At 35.5% G+C, this 22,532-nt stretch overlaps 1 protein-coding gene across 1 annotated transcript; it reads right to left on the reverse strand.

The window, feature by feature from the left end:
- Positions 1 to 2,054: 2,054 nt before the first annotated feature.
- Positions 2,055 to 22,532, reverse strand: Traf6 (TNF receptor associated factor 6). The gene is made up of 7 exons (XM_015477788.2): positions 22,359 to 22,532; positions 16,922 to 17,235; positions 13,221 to 13,371; positions 12,038 to 12,196; positions 10,327 to 10,398; positions 8,582 to 8,659; positions 2,055 to 7,195 (listed from the first exon to the last, which is right to left on the reverse strand). The coding sequence occupies exons 2-7, from the start codon at positions 17,215 to 17,217 to the stop codon at positions 6,359 to 6,361; spliced, it is 1,593 nt and encodes a 530-aa protein (XP_015333274.1). The 5' UTR covers positions 17,218 to 17,235; positions 22,359 to 22,532; the 3' UTR covers positions 2,055 to 6,358.

The following is a 22,532-nucleotide window of genomic DNA, read 5'->3' on the forward strand; positions in this document are numbered from 1 at the left end:
GACAAGAACCCAGAAGGAAAAAATTTAAAAAAAAAAGAACCCAGAAGGAAATTGGAGAAGCGGGGAATCTGATTTCATTTCAAAACTCCAGTTCAGTGGGGGCAACTTTATTTAAAATTCCATTTGGGGCATTTGCTAAGGAGAGGGCAGGGATACCACAGCTATGGAACTGGGGAAAACAGAGGCTTTGCTTTATTTTTTGAGAAAGATTTCATGCTGTTATCTGGTTTCACATTTTATTTACCTGGTTTTTTTTTTTTCCATTGGACTTAAAGGGATTATAGAAGTTTCTTTCTCATTGGGCCTAAATGTGTTTCATAAAATGTAATAGTAATCCATTATGTCCTGGCATCCTGTATATAGAATGAGTCCTCATTCACCATTTCTTGAAGAAAGAAAATACTAGTTTTATTTTTTTATTTTGATTGAAAACCCCTGCCTGGCATTATTCTTTCTTCCCAACAGAGTGAATTGCAATTCCCAAACAAAACAATACTAAAGCAAAAATTGTTATTAAAAACCACCTGGAATATTGCTTCTATTTTAATATATAATTCATTTTAAAATTTTATTACTTTTTTGGTTGTAGATGGACACAATACATTTACTTTATTCATTATTATGTGGTGCTGGGGATAGAAAGTGGTGTCTCACACATACTAGGCAAGTGTTGTAGTACCACTGAGACACAATCCCAGCTCTATATTTCATTTTCATTAAAAGTACTTTTCAAAAAGGTATTGGGTCTGGGATTGATTGGTAGAGCACTCGCCTAGCATGTGTGAGGCGCTGGGTTCTATCCTCAGCATCACATAAAAATAAATATATAAAATAAAGATATTAAAAAAATCAAAATATCAAAAAAATTTAAAAAAAGGTATTGGTGCAATATACAGGCTGGTATGGGAATAACAACAGAGAAGGAGTAGGTTATTTGTTTTCTTCTAAATTCATATTCAATAAGGTGATATTCCAGGAACATTGGTTAGATCATATCTTTGCAAATACTAAGACACAATCTAAAGTCAAAACTCTAGGTGCCTTTGTGAGATAAATGTGAATCTACCTTCATGACATGGGTTTGGAGGGAACCGGTCACTCTTACCAATTCAACCATACTGACCGGAGGAAGACATCTGAGGCAAAGCTGGGGGCAGGAATAGGGCTTGTTTCAGGTGCCATTCCTGGTAAAGTTAGGGGCAGTACAGGGGTGGGTGTTGCATTGAATCTGGATAATTCTCTTCCTCTGTTCCTTCAAAACAAGCTATTCTTAAATTGAACACTGAATTTCAGTTTTTCTGTGATTACTATCACCATCCCCATCTTTACATTCACTCCCTCCTGTAAAGCACATGTTTTCCAAGGCCAAATGGATTAGGAAACTCACATATTTCATGGGAAGATAATTTCTAAACAACGGAAGGCTTTCAGATAAGACACTTTGACCACTGGATGTTCCAATTTTTTCAAAAGTCAGATTCATTTTGTAGTTTGTTATACAGTTACAGAATTGTTAGAAGCTTTCCTGTACTCATATGAAGTCCCCTTAAAAACTGATTTCAACATTAATAAATGTTACCCATTACATAATACCTAAATTTCAAGTTCAAGTTCTCACTTTATAGGTAAATAAACCATAATAAAAACAAAGAAAACTGATTTGTCCATGCTCAGTCAGGAGAAAGTGTCTCTTAGCTCCTAAATTAGGGTTTATATGATAAATTACACAGCCCCTACAGCTCCCCAGGAACATAATCCTGGAAATTTGTATAAGCAAATGGACCCCAAAGTACGTTCTCACCAGAGAAATTAATTGGATAATTTATCAAGTGTGAAAAGAACATTAGAATAGTATGCACAAATACCCCTTCAGGCCAAATAAATAAATTAAAATTCAGCATAATAGTCATACAGAAGTATAAAATTAGCTTAAAGTAAGGACTACAATTCCAGTTACAACACACATATCATAAGTTTTCCCAAAGAATTTAACTTGATTAAAGTTGTTCAGTTATTTTAGGATGGAGAATTTTTAAGAGAAACCAAACTTGAAGTCTCATTAAAAGCAATGTTTATTAAATGATAAAGCAAATGCAACAAAATGTCATTGTAGAGTCTAGGTGGTGGATGTTCACTAAGTTTTAAACATTTCTGCATGTTTAAAAAATTTCATAATCGAGTACTGGGAGGAAAAAACTGAAAAAGTAACATCTGTGCCTTACCACCTACAGCTTTAATGACAAACAGGCTACCAAACTGGTTATCTGATCTTCCACCCTTGCTTTCACTGAATGCTATTACATATTTGAGTGTGTGTTAAGTGCCAGGCACTGTGCTAAGTACAGGGGACTCAGCACTGACCAGAACAGTGTCCATGTCCCATATATATATACTTTACCTTCTTCTGGGTACCAGGACAGCGAACTGTGGTTACTGCTGCTTTGGTGATTTTCCTGGGAGGACTGAACTACTTGCAGAGCTGCAAATCTCCAGAGCAGAGAAGCATGCCTGACCTCCTTCTCTGTCTTAAGAGGCAGGCCTAGTGTCCTGTTGAGAAAGCATTTTGATGGGAAAAGGAGCACCACATCTCATTCCACAGAACATCTTCCCCATCAAGAATTATTTTTCAGTTTTATTTTATAATAATCTGAATTTTCAGCAAGTGAAGCTTTAAAACATAAAGAAACAGGTGAAATTTTGTGAAACTAGACATCTCCTTGCAAGTGTCTGTACTTGACTCAAAGTGAAGGCTGTAAAAGAGTGTTAGAACCTGTTGACATCTAGTCAGTTTGGTTTCAAATGATCACCTTTCTGAATATTAGGAATCTGGAAATGCCAACCCATTCTACAGACATGATAGCAACTGTGAAACTAACTGTAGCTTATCATGGGAATCTAAACCTAGAAATTTAAAAAGAATATTTCAAAGGAAATGAGTATTTGTTGTTCCTTTTTTCATTTCTTTAAGGCTTTTAGGGAACTAGGTGTGTGTGTGCGCGCGCGCTCAAATCCAAAACATACCTGATGGTATAATTAGGAGAATTTAGTTGAGGTAAAGAGCTATATTAGTAACCAAGTCAAAGAAAAGTACTTCAAAGTCTTAAGTTAGAAAAATCTCTCAAATAATTAAAAACGTTTTTTGGTCAACTCCTTGGATAAAAGAATGGCAAGCATTTGCTCTGCTCTAAGAATTTTAACTGCATTCATAATTCATGGGAATGATCTTAGTTTACCTGAAACTTACTGGTAAAAAAACAGTAATGGAAAACATAATATTATACTAGTCACAAAAAATTAATTGCTAGAGATCATCTAATATATATCTACTTGTCCAACATTCGGGTAAAAACTACTATTTCACTTTCTTCTATTATTCATCCCCCAAATAAAAGTTGAAGCATATTGTAGGAGAGCCAGAAGCTGTCATTGCTACAATAGCCAAAGGATAGTAATAAACTACTAAACTATCAGTCAGCATCCAGACTTATTTTCTAATAGTAAAATGTTTGACTTGGAGCTAATTTCATCCAACATTGGGCTGGACATCTCTGAACAAAGAGGAAATGACTTTAAAAAAAAATTTAGCAATGACTCAGAATAATGCCAAAAAATGAATATGTTAAAAGACAATTCACAAAAATATAAATGCACAGCCCAAATGCTTGTAGACCAACTGGATGAAACCAGTGTTTGAGTGGGGTAGGAGATTCATAAATTATAAAGATGAACCCAGTTTTTTAAAATATTATTTTAGTTGTCAATGGACCTTTATTTTATTTATTCATATGTGGTGCTTCGAATTGAACCCAGTGCCTCACACATGCTAGGCAAATGCTGTACCACTGAGCCACAACCCCAGCCCCTGAACCCAGTTTTTTAGGTAAAAGCTGTCATTGATTTGATTCTGAGTTGAGACTTGAGATCTAGTTGAATGACAAATTGATGATTATTTCTACTCTACATTTACAATGAATTACTAACATAAGTTAACTGGTTTGATATAAAATGCCACAATGTTCATTTTAATTAAGATATGACTTAATTGACAATCACACTAAATTGAAATACAATATTAATCGCAGCAAAGAAAAAATTAAAGCAATTTTCTACTGGTATAATCCTTACTTAAGTATTATCAATATTCTGTTGTTTAGAACTTAATTTCTTAAAGACAGAATTTTATGATTGGGGAGAGGACCTTAGAAGCATCTAGTTCAACTAATTTTATAGATGGGAAACTTGAAGCTAAGAAAAGTTTAAGTTAGCAAAAAACTGTTTTTAAGACTCCTGAGGGGGGGAAAAAAAAAAAAAACAAACAAACCCATAACCAAGCAGGAAATGACTCTTCTTAGTATTTAATGCACAGACTTGCTTTTAATAGAAATTTGACCAGGAAGCTTTTAAATATCATTTCCTTTTTTAAAAGCGGTGGGGCCGGGGGGTGTGATGCTTTGTGGCAACTTAATTTTCTTCTCTGATAAAAGTACATTCATTTAGAAAATGTAAAAAAAAAAAAAAAAATCTAAGAATGCAAAAAGAAAATAAGCCATCAAAAATGTTTACTTCTTTCAGGTTTTTTCTAAGCAAATACAAAAAATGATTGCTGCTTACTTTTAAAATGGAACTTGATAATTATTTATTCACTGAAAAACAATCACAGGAACACCAGTAGCACTTGTTTTTCAACCTAGAGGTGGTGCTACAAATATTCTCAGAAACTGGTTGGAAAGAGATACAAACCACTTAGGCAATAAACTGGTCACTAGCTATGAACTTGTGGTACTCACATCATGCCAAACAAGGTCTTTACTTGACCTTTATTTTCACTCTATAACAAACTCCACAGAGCAAAAGCTCAAAGATGGGGTGGAGTGGGGAGAGAGGGTTGATAAAAACAAAGGGAAAGATCATAGTGACACTTGCTGTTTTTCTGTGAACTGAAAACCAGACTCCTCTCCACAGACAAGCATTCTGCTTCCTCTTGAAATTAAGGCAGATCTTGAATGCCGGCTGGGGGGGGCCTCTGATCTGACCTCTTAGAGACCAATACCATCTCTCTTTACCAGAAACTTTAATCTTGTATAAAACAAGAGTGGATGAATCTTCTTAGATTCTTTATAAGCACTCATACTAGTTTTAGGGTTCCCTGAGAACTAGATTCCACTTCTTATACGTATAATTTTATAACAAATATATAATAGTATAAACATCACCTCTCCCTATTAGTCACTTCAATACATACCATAGGATGCCCCCTCAGAACCTGCAGTGGGCTGTTGGACTTAAGTTAACTTGTGATATTACCATTATGACTTCCAACCTTGGTTTAGTGACCATTCACATACCTCCTATGATCTCGTTTAAAAAAATGTTGCTTTTTTGTAGGAAGTTAATTTCATTCCATTTAATTAAACTAAACCAGAGGGTACTGAAAAGGGCTGAAAATTTCTGGCTCATACAGCTTCTATCACCACCAATCTGAACTGTCATAATGGTTGACTAATTGAATCACTTTTACTTATGCTGGGATTTTGTGTATATAAACCACAGAAGCCATGTGCAGGGCTTTGCATTCACTCTGCACTAAACAGACTAAAAGAGGTACACAGCTTAATGCTGAGCAGTTGGTATCCATATGGTTCTCAGCATAAACTCTGGAGAAGCTGCCACTTTGTGGTCATAGGAAATATATAAGCAATGCAGAATTAAACCCTTCAACAGGTTTTATTCAACAGATGAAATGTTTATACTAAAAAAGTAAGGTTATATTCAGGGTTAAACTAGTCCCTGAATATCCTTAGCTAACATGAGAACTTAAGCTTTCCAGGGATTATGCTTCAAATCCTCTGAAATCTATAAGAGGTGAAATAAAATGAGAACTTCACTCTAGTGCAACAACTCTTCAGACTGGCACTAGCACAAGGTAGTAGTGATTCTCACATTTAATATGTTATATACAATAATATAAAAATAAGCTGAAGTTTTAAAGTAAAGTTCATTATTATTAAAAGGTTTGAGCTTCCACATTCAACTCTGGGCTCGGTGACAATAAGACACTGGAGTAAATGCCCATGAAAGTACAACAAAGAGGTATACTCATTGACAAAACAGCTGCTGCATGCCACAGGCACTTTAGATATAACATTTCTGAAAAAGCATGGAAGGTGTAGATCCCTAAAAAAAACCTGCCTCAGATATTTGTAACAGGAAAAAGTGAGAAGCAACCTCTCTAACAACATTCACTGGTGGGTATTACATCTTTCCTGCTGCGTTTTTGTTTGCATATTATTGAGAACAAGGCAAGGGAAGGCACTGTTTTTTCCATACAGTTTGTTGTTTTAAACAAATGAGGGGGATGCTACACCCCTGCATCTGTACTTCGTGGCTGAAAACCCTCCTTCCGAAGCCCACCCATGTCAAAGCGGGTAGAGACTTCACAACGCACTAATAACGTATCATCCTTAATGAAGGTTCTCTGTCTTAGGGCTTCCAGGTGCATAAAAGTTACATAGCCAAAACCTTTCGGGTTCCTGGCGATTGTGGGCCGCTGGAAGGCAAGCAGCTCTGGTTTGGCATCCATTATTTCTTCATGGTTTTGCCTTATAGGTGCTTCAGACTGATCCAGAATCGTAAGGCGTATTGTACCTTGGAAGGGCCAAGGTAGGTGGCTATCATACTCTCCTTGCATTGTGTGGACAAAGAGTGAGATGTAGTTTGCACACCGCTGAGCAGTTGGTAATTGAAGATGCAGGCGCATACACAATTTATATCCAGGTTTGCCTGTGTAGAATCCAGGACTATGAATGACCACAGGTTTCTCCTCCTCTTGCGATTTCAAGTGCATCCCAAAGTTACCAATCTTCCAAATATAAATCCCATTGCACTGTTGTGCTTCAATTTCAGCAACTTTGTCTTCAAGGGTTCTAATAGTCCGTTTGAGATCGCTTACATACATACTCTGAGTTTCCATTTTAGCAGTCAGCTCCCGGATTTGATGGTCCTGTCTTACAAGGCGACCCTCTAACTGTTGAATGATTTCCTGGAAATTTTCAATTTCTGGGCGATACCCAGAAGGCATCTGGGATGGAGAGGCAGCATCGAAAGCAAGATTTAAACTATGAACAGCCTGGGCCAACATTCTCATGTGTAACTGGGTATTCTCTTGCAGGTGGCGAGCCAAGTGATTCCTTTGCATCTAAAAACCAAACACAAGCCTTAGGTGGGAACAGACACTGTTAAAGACTAGGAAAGGACCTGGCCAAGACAAATAAGAGGCTTTTACATAGTGTCACTATTTCCCTGCATCCTCTACAAAGTTGTAGAGGGAAGTAGAGGATCCTTTGCCTTCACCAGATTCTTAATGAGATGAACGCTGCTCTGAGTGCACTAAAAAACTGAGATTACCTATGAACACACTTGGCTAAATCTTCATCCCAACTACAAAAATGTCAGTATCCATACCTACCCTCCTCTACTGACTCAAGAGATGACTCTCCTCTTATCCAAGATGAATGTTCCACCTGTGCTCTAATGGACACCCAGCCCTTTTTAACACCTCAGAGGTTTTACTAAGTCATCCCCTTTCTCCTTTATCTCCAAATGTTCTCTTCCTCTAACCCCTTCCCTCAGAATATAATTATTAAAATCTTTCCCATTAGGAAAACTAGATGAACCTCGCTATTGATTTTATGTCTTCTTCTAGTTCACAGCATTTTCTCCTCTTTCCTTTAAAATTTAATCATGGCAGTCTACTGTAATGTCCCCAATTCCTTATTTGTAATACGAATCTACTGCCAACTGGAATCTTTGCTGTCTCCATACTATTCTAAGATCATTAAAAACATCCTGTTGTATGAAAAACATTTATGATACAAAAATTGTTATTATAAGAGAAACTGTGTATACCATAGAAAATATAGATTAGAAAGAAAATGTTATATATATCTCCCTAACTTAATATTTTGATTTTCAAATATTTTGATTAACAAATATTTTGATTTTCAAGTCCTTTTCTTCATGTACATGAATACAGAACTTTTCCACAAAATATAATCATACCAAATACCATTTTACTTTATCTTTTCAATTATTAAATGTATGTTTATTATAAATAAATAAATAAACAAACAAACATACAGAAAAGCCAAAGTATAATTGCACTCTCCAAAGAATGGCTTTTCATAAACTGTGATTTATGTATGTTAGAAATCCAATATTCCTGATCAGTAGTCTCAAAGCTAATCTGGGAGACCATAACAATACTTTCTTCTTGTCTGGTTCACCTATTTCTAGTACTGTTCACTACACTCACTTTTGTTTCTCTTGTCTTCTTGAACAATTTTTTTTTTTTATTCTGTCAAGATTTAGCCCAAACATCACGTTTTTTTCATGTCTGTCTAAATGCTTTAAGCATTGGTAAGTGTGCTTTTGCTTCTGTTCACAGCATCAGTACTTAGCTTCATTATATAATTTATCATGCTGTTTTATAAACATGTACATTCCTGTTGAGACTGTCCACTAGACTATATAACTGAATATTTCTGATTTATATTTAAGAATTCAAAGGAAAAAGAAAACTTACCTTTTCATGGCAACCGAAAGTACTGAAAGAACATGGGATTGGGGCCGTTGGACAGTCTAGATCATAATGATTAGGCATCTGAAAATCAAAACAAAGGCTGAAAACTGTTTTTCCCTGCAGAGGATGTTCTAGCTGAATGAGATTACATTTAAAAAGAAATTTGTTTCACCTAAACAAAACTATGTATTGCCTTTGGGTCATAATGGAAGAGTTAAAATATTACAGAACCCTGTAGCCCACAAAGATTAAAACAAAAATACTTCAAAAAGTCAGAGAGAAATAAAATATCAACATCTCATAATACAACACACCCTACAAATTCACTAAAATTCACTTCATAAAAGGCATTTTATTCCTATTGTTCGGAATTGGCACCCTCTAGTGGCACTTCCAAGAAAAAAACACCTTCTGACAACTACAACTGCAAACTCAACCAAGTTGAGTTGTGGTCTAGGCCATACTAAGGACCAAGGAACTGCACACATTAAAGTCACTGACTAGATCCGTTAATTCCCTCATGATCACCTTTCATACATTTCTTACATTTTGTTAACCTGGGCATATCCTAGGACTCAGATGTTAGAAAGTAAAAGCACACTGTTAAAAGCTCTAAAGAAAGTCTTAAATTTGGGGACTCAAAAGACACATTCTTTAGAACATGATCCATTACAGAATAATATTTTTAAAAGTAGTGTCAAATTTTCTTTAGAAATTTTACTTTTGCTATAGTTTAGATAAAAGGGCTAATTAATGACACAGCCAGGATCAAATCCTAGGTTTTCTGATGCTTCCTACTATAGAATATTTTCTTACATTTTAATTTTATTTTTGTTGAGTTTTAAATGTGCTACATGGTTTCTTTCAATATTAAAAGAGAGCAAAGAGGAAAACCAGGGAGGTGGGACTTCAAAAGCAAAAAGAAGTTTAACACCTTTGAACTAGTTTTGTTAAAAAGAAACTAAGGGACTCAATTAACAGACAAATGGAAAAATTTAATCAAGGTCTTGCCTGCTTCTACTTTGTAAGTTAATCAATAGTGATCTCTGGGTATGCAGATTTCATGGGCAAATATGTTTAGTGATTAATATTAATATTTTGTGGGTAAACTCTCTGAATGCCAGAAGATAGCAATCAGATGGAATTTTCTTTATTAATAATCAAAATATATACTTTTCTATTGTAACTGCTAAATCTGATGATACTCCATTAGTGGCCTCATGAACAACTGAACAGAGGGGCCATAAATTCTGAAAATTTAAAAATCTTCCTATATGCTTCAGGGGTTATGAATAATGTTCTGCTACCAAACAGGATTTGCTTTCTTTTGTTTCATTATTCTCACTCATTCTTTCAGCCAGTCCCTGGATAACTATGATCCTCATTTCAGTGTGTATATATGCATTTCTTTCTTTAAATGTGGACCCTTGCTATTATGTTAACAACCTAGGAATTTTTGGCACTTTAGAAGTACTGAATGTTTTACTCTTTTGGAAGTGTTTATTAATTTGGGGGTGGTGCTAGGGATTGAATCCATCAACTTGCATGCTAGGCAAGCACTCTGTCACTAAGCCATACCCCCTGGCCCAATTACATTAATTCATGTGAAAAATGAAAAATTTCTGCACAATTCTAATACTTCTACAATGCATATTGATTTTGCCTTACTGATTTAAATTATCAATTAAAAAAAAACACTTCTTTAAGCTATTGTGGAAATACTAGTTTATGAAATAGAATTATTATACCTGTTCTCTGATGAGCATGGTATTGCAATATTCACAGATGACATTTGCCAAAGGACAGTTCTGGTCATGTATCTGAATGTTATCAGAGAAATACAAGAAAAGCATGAGAAAATTTGAAAAAATTTTTGTAAAAAGTGATTTTTTTCACTATGCACAAATTAAGGACATTAATTTGTATAAAGCAAAAATGTGCAAAACATATATAAAGGATACTTATCTCCTTTTACTAGTATAATGAGATTCATTCATCATTCTAGCTCTTTCAAAGAATATGGTAGTACTTCCTTTTAACCCAAGGCAGACTATCTATAGCTAGTTGGATATCATCTACCAATGCTATAAAAGGCAATCTTTCAAGTTTTCAGCAGCAGCATGACCATTTAATTAAAATTCTTGTCAGTGCCGTTAAAGAACAAATGCATTATCAGGGCATGAGGCTCTAGTACCTCAGAAGGGTGAGCCTTGTTTTCTAGAATACAATGATTTTAATTTAGATGATGTGTTGAAGAATAATTAAAACTTTCAGGTTAACTTCATCTAATTTACTCAGGTTTTGGAAGGAAATGTCAATTTGCTCAAAATATGACTGAGACTTCTACATTTTTAGCAAATTAGCTGACTTTTTTGGGAATATTTCAACTAAGTATAATATATTTGATCTGCTAAGGGAAGTAAGAAAAATTATAACACAAATTTATAAGAACTGAAGTTTAAAGAACTAAGTATTAGTTATAAAAGAACATAAAAGTTATAAGTAGGTTATTTCAATAATATGAAGGATAGGGATCAAGAATTAGGATTTCAGTGTTGATTTTGATATTGACAACATAATATAAAACTATTTAACCTAGTTTCTCAAAGAAAAAAAAAAAACTGCCCTGTTATCATGATGTTGTCAGGCACAGTGAAATTTCTTTTTAAAAGTGAACTTTTTAATTGAAATAACACACATACTGAAAGTGAATATAATAGCACACTGGGTTATCAGCTATGGAACACACTTGTGAAATTTAATTTATTCTTCATAATAGTTGTAGAATAACTTCTTTTTCTTTTGTAAAATAATTTATATAGTCTTATATAGTAGCCATTCTACTTGTTTGTATACAATCAGAATGGTCATCAAAATACATAAAAATGAACAGTCAAGTAGCATAAGCCTTTTCTAGTGACTTGTCACTTGCAGATCTACAATAGTAGTAACTAACATAAATAATGTTTTCTAAGAAAGACATGTAAATATAAACTCCATACATATTAATGATTTATCTAACTTTCATTTCTTCCTTAAAAATCAATTTTCTAAAAATTGATAGAATAGACTGAGTTGTAATCGTACCTAGTCTATTGCTACCTCCCTCAGACATACATTTAAAAAATTGTTTTAAGAAGTAGTGGAGTTAATATGTGCAATAGGAACTACCGGTTTGTGTAAATGGATGCTCTGACTATTGGCAACATTCAACAAAATTATTGCTTATTCTCCAAAGAATATTGGGAGTTCTCAATCCTCAAAAACAGGGGGAAGACAATAAGTACTTGCTCTGTGACTGAGTTTTCTATAAGAATTTAATTAATTAAAGATTGTTTAATTTTGTGGTCTTTTTTAATGTTCTTGGTCAAATAAATGGGTAATCTGGTTTTGGCTATTAAAAACAAAACAAAAGAAAAAAAGAAGTAGTGGAATTAACAAATCCAAATTAGTACATGCCTCTTTGTCTTCAAATGCCATGGATACAGCACAGTTTACACAAGAAACCTGTCTCCTCGGACAATCCTTAAGGATGTGAATATTAAATTGGCATTTTTGGAATGCACGCTGGCATTGTGGACAATTCATAAGAGCAAACTCACAATGTGCTTGATGATCCTGTAATATAGAAAAAAAATAATTGATTAGTATTTGCTATTCCTGAAGAAATTTTTTAAAGATAATTTCTTCTAAGAATATACCATTCTCTTTTATATAGCTGGCTACTGAACCTATATAATCTAACATAAACCACAGAAACATTCACAATATGAAGGACTTAATGAGTTTTTTTCAAATGATGGTTGTGGGCTGCATGTTTATAAAGGGAATGTGAATTCTCAAGTTCATTCAATTAGGGAAAAGAGGATTTCTAGATTAGCAATTTAGTACTTTTAAAAGGGCTACTCCTTCAAAAAGTGCTAAGTAAAAGGGGGCAGGATGCAAATCTGTTTTAAACATTTAACTTCAAACAGAACATTAAAAATAATTTTTGATAAAAATCTGCAAGCTAAGAATTTATTTATTTTATATGAGAAAAATCAGTAAAGCAGAGGTAAGAAACAGAAAGAGGGAAGAAAAAGGGGAAGTACTGAATTAGACCAAATTATATTCCATGCTTGTATAATTTTGTCAAAATGAATCCTAATATTATGTGTAGGGCTAGGGTTGTGGCTCAGAGGTAGAGCGCTCGCCTACCATGCGGAAGGAACCAGGTTCGTTCCTCAGCACCACATAAAAATAAAATGATATTGAGTCCACCTATAAATAAACAATAAATATTAAAAAAAATATTATGTGTAACTAAATTGAACTAATTTAAAAATAATTGATTTATTTGTATTTAAATGTAAATTCTTTTATTATCTGATTGCTTCAGTTAATCTGAAACTATAGAAGCATTTCATTTGGTGCAAAATTTAACCAAAAAACTTGCAGTTTTTTTTTTTTTTTAATTACAGGGCAAAGCCAGAGTAGACAGAATAAAAAATTTCTGGCTTCTGCTTAAGGATTAGTAAGAACTTGGCAAGAATTTAACCAATTATTATATGGTAGGTACTGGCAATACAGATAAACACAACAAAGTTCCTACTCTAGAAACTGACTTCCATACATGCTAACAGCTAGAAAATAAGTTTAATACCTCGAGATGCCTCAGTTCCATTTTGTGCAAACAACCTTCATTTGGACACTTTACCGTAAGAGAAAGAATCTCTCGTTTTGCAAAATTGTCAGGAAAGAGTTGATTTTCCAGCAGTATTTCATTGTCAACTGGACATTTGTGACCTGCATCCCTAAAAGAAACAAGATACATACAACTAGTAGATTTAAACATTCACATTAGAAAAACTAACTTTAATTCTTTTAATTCACTTTTGGCTGTACTGGGGGATTGAACCTAGGACTTCATGAATGTTAGGCAAGCACTCTACCACTGAGCTATATCCTCAGACTCCTTTACCTAGAGAGAGGGTCTCACTAAATTGCCCAGGCTGACCTTGAACTTCTGATTTTTCTGTCTCAGGCTTCCACGCAGCTGGGATCACAGGCATAAACTCCCATGCCTGGATTTGAAAAGTTCTCTTATGGACAGCTTATTAACTATTATTTTATAAAATAAGTATTATTATTTTGCAGTACTAGAGATCAAATCCAGGGCCTTGTACATGCTAAGCAAGCACTCTACCATTGACAAACTAGCTATTGATAGGTAATCAAAAGCCAAACTAGCTTCCAAAGTACAGGTAGACTGTGGGACAAATTCCAGCTAAATAATCAGAATAATTAATTGAATAAAAATATTTTATTGGCATAAAATAAGTCAAGTTAAGAATGCAAATTTTGACAGTTTGGCTGGCCTCTGTTCTGTCAGCACCTATAGAGTATACTTGTAAAATGGAATTTGCTGCTCACAATACTTAAAACATGTCTTCAGTATACTGCTCAAGTCATAAGCAAAAATATAACCAATTAGCAATATCCTCATGAAGCCTCACTTTAAGGTTTAATCCAAATCAGTCACTATGACATTTGAGCTGAAGGGAACAAAAGATTTCCTTTATTTGTACATACATGGTGCAGTGCAGTAGAGTTAAAGAACCTCTATATCCTGATTCCCAATGTTTTTGTTTTGTTTCCAGCTTAAGTGTCATTCCCCTTTAACTTTTTGGAATATCTCAATACTCAATCACAAAATGTGATGGGTCAAGTAGTCCACAGAAGCCTTATCAATCACTCAAACATTTGGTGAATTCCTCTTATATGCTCAACAGTGCTAGCTGCTGTGCTAGGAAAAAAGTTCTGTTGTCAAGAGACTTTGAATAAAGGTGAAAGAGCTGAATTTTTGGAGCCTCTCTTGGATTTTACAATGTTATTATTGTACCATTGAATATACTCTGAGAGCATAAGAGGCCACGAATATATTTACTGAAACACATGCGTCAAACCTAAAGCAACTTATCTAATAAAAAATTAAGATGAACCTTACAAAATAAATTGAAAACCTTTATCCACTATATTAGCAAGGATTCCAAAAGAAAATGAAATTAGACTGAAATGCATTATGATTCCTTCAATGACTATACCCCATGAGGAATTTCAGAGCAGTTCCTTTAAGAATATTGGGGCCAAGTGGCCACTTCTAGCTTAGAGGGAAATAGGGGAGGAGAAAACCTCACATTTCCTTTTGTGGGTTTTACCTTCTTTTAGACCACTGTCTCACTAATTTCATAAATATTCTGCTATTAAAAATCTGCTAAAGATTAGCTACCTTCTTGGGCATGGGTTGCACCTGATAAAATACTGCACATTTCTACCTACAGGAAAATCAACAATTCAAAATATGGTAACATTTTTATCTAAATACAGTATAAATTTAAAAATCTTAATAAACAGAATAATGGTTGAAAGATCTTTATTTTTATTTATTTATTTATTTACTTACTTACTTACTTATTTATTTGTATGTGGTACTGAGAATTGAACCCAGTGCCTCACACATGCCAGGAAAATGCGCCGCTGAGCCCCAGCCCCAGCCCCAGCCCCTGGTGGGGCCTTTTTAAAGCTGTTATCCTATATACCCTAAGCCAGTGGTCTCAACCAGGGGCTATTTTGCCCATAAGAGACAGTGCATCTCACAGCTGGATAAGAGGGGACACTAGTATTCAGTGGATACAGATCAGGCATTCAGCTAAATATCCCACATCAAACAGGACCTTTTTCCACAGCAAAAATTGTCTGGCCCAAAATGTCAACAGTGTCAAGACTGAGAAAACCTACTCTAAATAGATTTTATAAATTCAACACTGGACAACACACCGCCCTTCAAAATTGAGAAAAGAGACACACTCCCATGTAACTTAAATTAAGCTAAGTACCGAGAATGGATATAGTTACCTTAATTTCAAATTTTATAGAAAAGCTGGTATAGAACTTGAGAAATAAAAATTTATGAGTCTAATAGCCAGAGATGGACTAATCTACTTAGGAATGATTTCACCAATATAACTAGATGGCTATCTATTGAAGAACACAAATCTCCTCTTCCACCTTTTTTGTCCTGCATTAAAATCCTTAGTCACCTAAAGATATTCTCATTTACCTGTCAACTTTTACTCTCAAGGAGGTTACCTTCAATTAGGCAAGCAGATAACAAATGCTTAAATTATCTGGTGTCTTAGAAGGTAAAAGTGCTTAGGTAAAAAAAATGAGAAGTATGGCCAAGAAGGAAGACCAGGATTGTTGGAGACAAGTAGGTAGAGGCATGATGTGGTATAAACAGTGTGTCCAGCAAACCTATGAGAGAATGGTATTTCAGGCAAATGGACAGAGTTAAAGAGTTAACCATAGCAAGAAAGTTCTAAGCAAAGAGAACAGCTAAAGCAACTCACTAAGGAAGGAGCATGCTTGACATGTTCAATGAACGGCAAAGGAGGAATAAATGGAAGGAAAGTGAGCAAAGTAAAGAGGAGAAAGAAAATGAATCATGGGCCTATCATACATGTTCTTCTAAGGACTTTGGCTTTTACCCTTGTATCTGCCGCAATGTTCTGAGCAGAGGTGACATCATCTAACTTATTTTACCAGGTTCATTATGGGTGCTATAATGAGACAGGGAAAAGACAAGAGTAGAAGCAGGAAGACCTGTTAAAGCTGATGGTGATTCAGAAAGGTAGTGTCAGAGAGGCAGTAAGAAGGGATTAGATTATGGACATATTATGAAGGCATAGCCTTCAGTTAATACTTGCTTTAAAAATACTGGTAATGGGCTGGGGATGTGGCTCAAGCAGTAGAGCGCTCGACTGGCATACATGGGGCGCTGGGTTCAATCCTCAGCACCATATAAAAAAATAAAATAAAGATGTTGTGTCCACCGAAAACTAAAAAATAAATATTAAAAAATTCTCTCTTAAAAAAAAAAATACTGGCTACTTCACAGTTGCTGAGAGAAATCAGGTAAACAAAAATTTAACATGGCTAAAACCAGAATAACCGATCACTTACAGAATCAGCATTCTTTATATGGTTTAGATTATCATACTTAAGCATAATTTACAGTACATCTTAAAAGCATCCAGTCATCCCCTAGTCTACATTAGAATAGTTTTAAGCTATTTACTTTCTTATTTATCTGAAAGTCAGGTGAATGGAAGAAACAGAAATTAACTTTTTGCATTACTGTAGGAGGTGGGATACGAATCTCTCAATTTTCTGTTCATTGCTTTTTTTTTTCCTAAGTAGCTTTTTATGTGTAAGAAGATTCTTGGGATGGCCTGTGTTCTATGTAATACTGTTCTTTGCATTTGGTTCTGATATAGGGTACCATTCTTTCTTATGTTCACATACCTTATGGATTTGATGATGCAGGCTTTGCAGAACCTATGGCCACATGGTGTTTGCACTGCTTCCCGTAAGGCCATCAGGCAGATAGGGCATTCATACTTGCTTTCCAGAGGTGGGTCAAACTCTACGTCATATCCCTGGATCTCTTCCATAAAGGAGCTGGAGAGATTTCCTGTGCTGGCACTTCCACTTACACTGTCATCTTTGATTGCAGTGCTACAGGAGTTGGCCATGGCAGCACAACAGTTACTTTCAGACTGGCTGGATCCACAGCTGTTTTCACAATTTAACAGACTCATAGTAACTTATTAATTGTCCTGCAAAAATAGCAAGGAAAAAAATGCCTTAACATGCATACACACACATCTCATAGCTTCTCTATGCAAGTTCATATACATCAGCTATGTTAATGTTATTTACAAAATAATTCCTAAGGTGCTTTGAGCTTTGCTTCATGACTACTATTTCTAAGTTATCGGATTCTCTCCTTCAAAAAATATATATCATCATCTGTGTAAAGCACTTGTAGTACACAAAGCCTGGGTCCTTTAAGGAGTTCACAACATAGTTGAATGAAAATATCAGGTTAAAAAAAGAAAATCACTTCAATTGTAATACCCCTATATCATATTATCAGCACATGTCTATTTCCTGTGACTAAGACGTCTAAGTTTCATTAGCACAAGCCAATTCATATTAATAGGTGTTCATTAAGCATCTGTTGAAGGCCTTAATCATGTTGAAGTTCCTTCAAATATCCTAAATTGAAGAGAATAGTGTGGTTAGCAGGACAGTGATTGAACAGCAGTAAACAAAGATCAACTGATCACACACCACTACTGGATGTGTAATTTAGGGCACGTTTAAACTTATTTAAATGTTTGGATCTGGATTTCTTCTTCTAAATCCAAAATTCTATGAAATTTTAAAATTCTATTTCCAAATGCTCAAGTGAGGGGTTTTCTACTATGTAGAAAGAATGGAATTTTTTTAAAAAGTATGTCTTTATGTCCTCTTACCTTCAGTCAGATCAAGTGACTATGCTTCATTATTATGACTGGAAAAACAAGTGAGGTTTCTTTGCCAATGGAAAACTTACCACTTTCATGAGCAGCTTTCAAGTTTTAAACTGCTATGGTACTTACATAAGAAGCTAATGTCTAAAAGTAATTCACAGCTCATGTAACCAGGTCTATTTTAGGTAGTTACCCTTGAGGGTAATATATGCCAGATAAGCTCTAGAAGCAGAATGCAAGCTCTAGTCAACATAGTAGAAAAATATCCCCACAAATATCTCATTTTTATACAAAAATTGTGCCTGTCATTTTGCTACACAGAGAGTTATGACACTAGTCCTCAATCTTTTTACCAGTACCAACACCTTATTTGCCTCTAAGATTTCAAGTACCATATGATGAGAACCTACAAAGGACAAGGCACAATTCTGGCGGAAGAGGAACTCTTTTCTTCCAATCACTTGGTGTACAACTTGGGCAAGTTATATAACTTTTCCATGCTTCAATTTCCTCATTTGTAAAATAGAATTAACAATAGGAACCACCTGAAAGTTATTGCTAAGATTAAATGTGTTATGTGTAAACCACTTAGAACTGTGCCTAGAAATGCATGTGTTATTATTTCATACAGTTTTATGAAGTATTTTATTGCCTCCACTTATCAAGGCAGAAACTATGAAGCTTTAAGAGGTTAAGTAATTTGCCCAACATTACCAAATTAGCAAGTAACAGAGTTGGATCATACCCCAAGCTTACCTGACCCTGGAAACTGTGCACTTTGCACTACACCATGTTTATCTGCGTTTTGACAAATCTGTCAATGAAATAGCATTTAAGATTTATTGCCCTTTTCTTTAATTACACTGAACTGAGGTATTGACCATAACTATCACACACAAGCTCTCCAGCATTATTACACTGAGTTGATAGTTTCAAAGAACTATCGAACAAACTTAGCATTTTGTTTTACTTACTTTTGAAATATTTTTTGAAAAATTAAAAATAGTTCTCAAAGCCTTATTATTTCTAATGTGTACTCCTAGGGAAGGCTCACAGAGTGAAAGAAAGGTAGGACTGCAAGATGCTGGCAAAAGGCAGAACTAATCATGTATGAGTCCTAAGATGGAGTCTAAGGCCGCCTTTGTGCCCATTCAGATTTGAGGACAAATGACAGTTATGCCACTCTAGGAGTATATTCTTTGTTATTTCCCTTCTCATATATCTATTGTGTCTAATTGCTTTCTTAGGTAAATTTCCTAGAAATTGGGTCAAACGGTATTTAACTTTTGAGGTTTTCTGATAGGTAATGTTGGTTATCTGAAAGATATTGAAGACTCTCTAATTTTTCACTCTTACAAAGTATATATGAGAGCCCATTTTCTATATCTTTGACAATACCAGATATATTTATCTTTTATATCTAACTATCTTTTTAGTAAAATCACCTTTTAGAAATTAAATATTTGTTGTTTAGCCATAGAGCACATAGCAAAGTGCTAGCCAGAACAACAGTAAACAAGACTGAATTTAGTCTTTCTTTCTTCTCAATGTCCAATTTAAAATTCAGTTTATTTTTAAATTTGTTTTAATTAAGTATACTTGACAGTAGAAGGCACCTTGATACATCATATATAATGGAGTATAATTTCTCATTCTACTGGTTATACATCATGTAGAATCCCACCAGTCATTTAGTTTTATATGTGCACATAGAGTAATAATAGCTGATTCATTCTACTATCTTTTTTACCCCCATAACCCCTCCCCTCCCTTCACTCCCCTCTACCTAAAGTAACTCTGTTCTTCCCTAGCCCCCTTATTGTGAATCAGCATTTGTATACCAGTAAAATTCAGTTGATTGATAAGTCATATACTACCTTCTTCTTATCCAATTTAAAAGACTCAAAGATCATTAGATTTGAAGAGACCTTTTATATTTTATAGCTAATGCATTCCTTTTATAGCTAATGCAAACCTGTCTAATCAGTCACAATTCCTTAAAAGGAATGCCACTGTGGAAATGCAGACATTAAAGTGCACATTCTTAAAAACTATGGATGACACCCAACTACTTTCACATTATGTTCCATGCTTTAATAAGCAGCAGATTTAAAAGCTTTATATCTTACAAATAAGCTTTTGCCGATAGTTGCCAGCTTAATCTACGGTTTATAGTCTCATGTAACTACACTGCAAAGTAAAAATTAAGCTAAAAATGGTATTTTCAGTGCCTTTTGATATTTTTATGTTTATTTTCTCTTTGGCAAGTTAAAATATTTTTTCCTTTAGTTTTTACATTTTGCAATGACCTAAATGAAAACCACTTTTCTAATTTAACAACAATGAATAGCTATTTTTAATTAAAACTATGAGAACTAAAAGTGACTTGAGTCTGCAGTAGAAATGAATATGGCATATATACAGAAAATATCACACTCCATCAAGATTCTTTTAAATCTCATTCTGTACCACAAGGATCCACTTCTTGAGCTATTATGAAAACAGGCTTGAGATACGCTAACATAAGCATGAATTAACATGCCTTTATAAAATAAGTATTTTACAGCTCCTTTTCTACTTATTTATGTGGTTTTTATGTAAGTGATTAGAGGAGGATGAAACAAAGTTTCAAATGTTCCTTAACTTGTATGATAAGAGCTTCATGACTGCCATTCTCTTTTTGCAGTTGGGAATCTAGTTTGGTTAAGTACTGCTTAATTAAATGCTGTGGAATGTTAACCTTTGCCAACTTATTTCAACTGCAATATGAATACATATTGAAATTACCCTTTTCATAAATCATGGTTTAAATTCACCTATTAGTATTTGGGCATATACAATCTAAAAAGAATACTATTAAATGTTTTGGTGTAAAGGGACAGGGGTGATCCACCAAAACCTGTTCCTCTGAGATGAACAGATGCTATTGGGAGAAATGTGTGAACCTAAATAAATCAACAAGTTATGTCCTGAATGAGTCAATTACAAGTCAAATGAATTCATACATGGCTATGTACTCATAAAGTAAAAACCACGTAAAAGAAAATACTAACAAATTTGTTCCTAACTTTAGACACAGGAAATATTTACCAACTCCTTAAAATTTATTTCTAAAATACAGAGTTGAAATGTGCTGCAATGATCAAAATATGATACAAAAACAATTGCTCTTAAATTTTTAATCCCAATTCAACTTGCATTTCTCCTCTTGGACACTATTTTCCAAGAGGCAAGGATTTGGACAATTTCATTCACAGTCCAAGTTGCCAGAAATTTACCAAGTATCCATGTTACTCTGCTGAAATATAGTCATGAACACAGTCCACTGAGGTTGAAAGTCCGATCCTTGTAATCATCACATGGGCAACCAATGCCTGAAACACATTCTTTCCTTGAGTCACAAGGCCACAATGTCCTTAACCCATTTGAGATTCTAATTTTTCTAACCTCAAAATCAGAAAAGCCCCCTATCTTCTCTGGTATCAAAGGAGAATGGATAAAATGCCAGCAGTCAAGTTCACAAGGCCACCAGAATTTCTTTATAAGGTTTTTTTTTTTTTTTTAAGATCTGTGTAGCAAGACAGTCAGTAATCTGCTCTCGGAGAAACAAACACTATACATTCAAGCTGCTAGTACTTTAGGTGCTTTCTGTTCACATTCAAGATAGTCCTAACTCTCTCTGGAGTTCCCCTAAAGCCAAATACTAGGAACAGCTTTATCAACCCAGAGCCTGGAACAATCGTACAACTAAGGAGTGCAGGGGCGGGGAGGAAATATTCGTGTCATCTGAATCTTTTTTTTTTTTTTTTTCAAAACTTGCTTCCTGGGACCTTTATAGAGTTTAACAGGGAATCCAAGACTATATTTCCCATGATGGTGACACAGGGAGTCGCCGGGAATTAAAAAAAAAACAAACAAAAACAAACAAACAAAAAACAACTAATAATTTAAGCTGGTAACAGCTCTGAAGGACGGGGAAATCCAAGAGGCAATTTCCTTTTCTGGGAAGGGAAAAACGCGAGGTGAGGGGAAGCAGGGCAGAGGAAGTTGCCTTGGGGCTCCCTCCTGGGAGTGGAGCGAGGGCGAGGAGGTGGGGAGGCGCGGGGACCCGAGGCGTCCCGGACCCGTGGGGAATGAGGGACAGGAGACTGGAGGCCCGGGAGAGGGTTCCCAGAAGGGGACGGGAGATTGGGGGAAGAGTCTCCCAAGGGGATGGGGAGCTGGGGGGAGAGGGCCCCCTGCCCGTGAGGAGCCAGGGGACAGGGGACTGGGGTTAGGCGTCCCCGATCCGTGAGGAACTAGGGGTGTGGGGGGTTTGAGAGATGCGTCCCCGAGCCGTGAGGAGCAAGGGGCCGGGGGCGTCTCCCCGATCTGCTGGAAGTGAGGCCCCGACCGTCAGGAGCGGACATCGGAAACAGACTCACCGCTCGAGCGCTCTGGGCCGTCGAACAGGGCGGGCAGGGCTCTAGCCCCGCCGCCCAACTCCGCTCTGCCGAGGTGCTGAGAGAGGACAGATGCAGCGCTCGGAGGCGAGACGGCCCGCAGGCCAATCTGCAGGGCCGAAGGCCGCCGCGTCCGCGGGCCGCCGGGAGGCCCAG

This window comes from Marmota marmota, unplaced genomic scaffold, assembly GCF_001458135.2.
Source record: "Marmota marmota marmota unplaced genomic scaffold, marMar, whole genome shotgun sequence".
Classification (NCBI taxonomy): domain Eukaryota; kingdom Metazoa; phylum Chordata; class Mammalia; order Rodentia; family Sciuridae; genus Marmota; species Marmota marmota.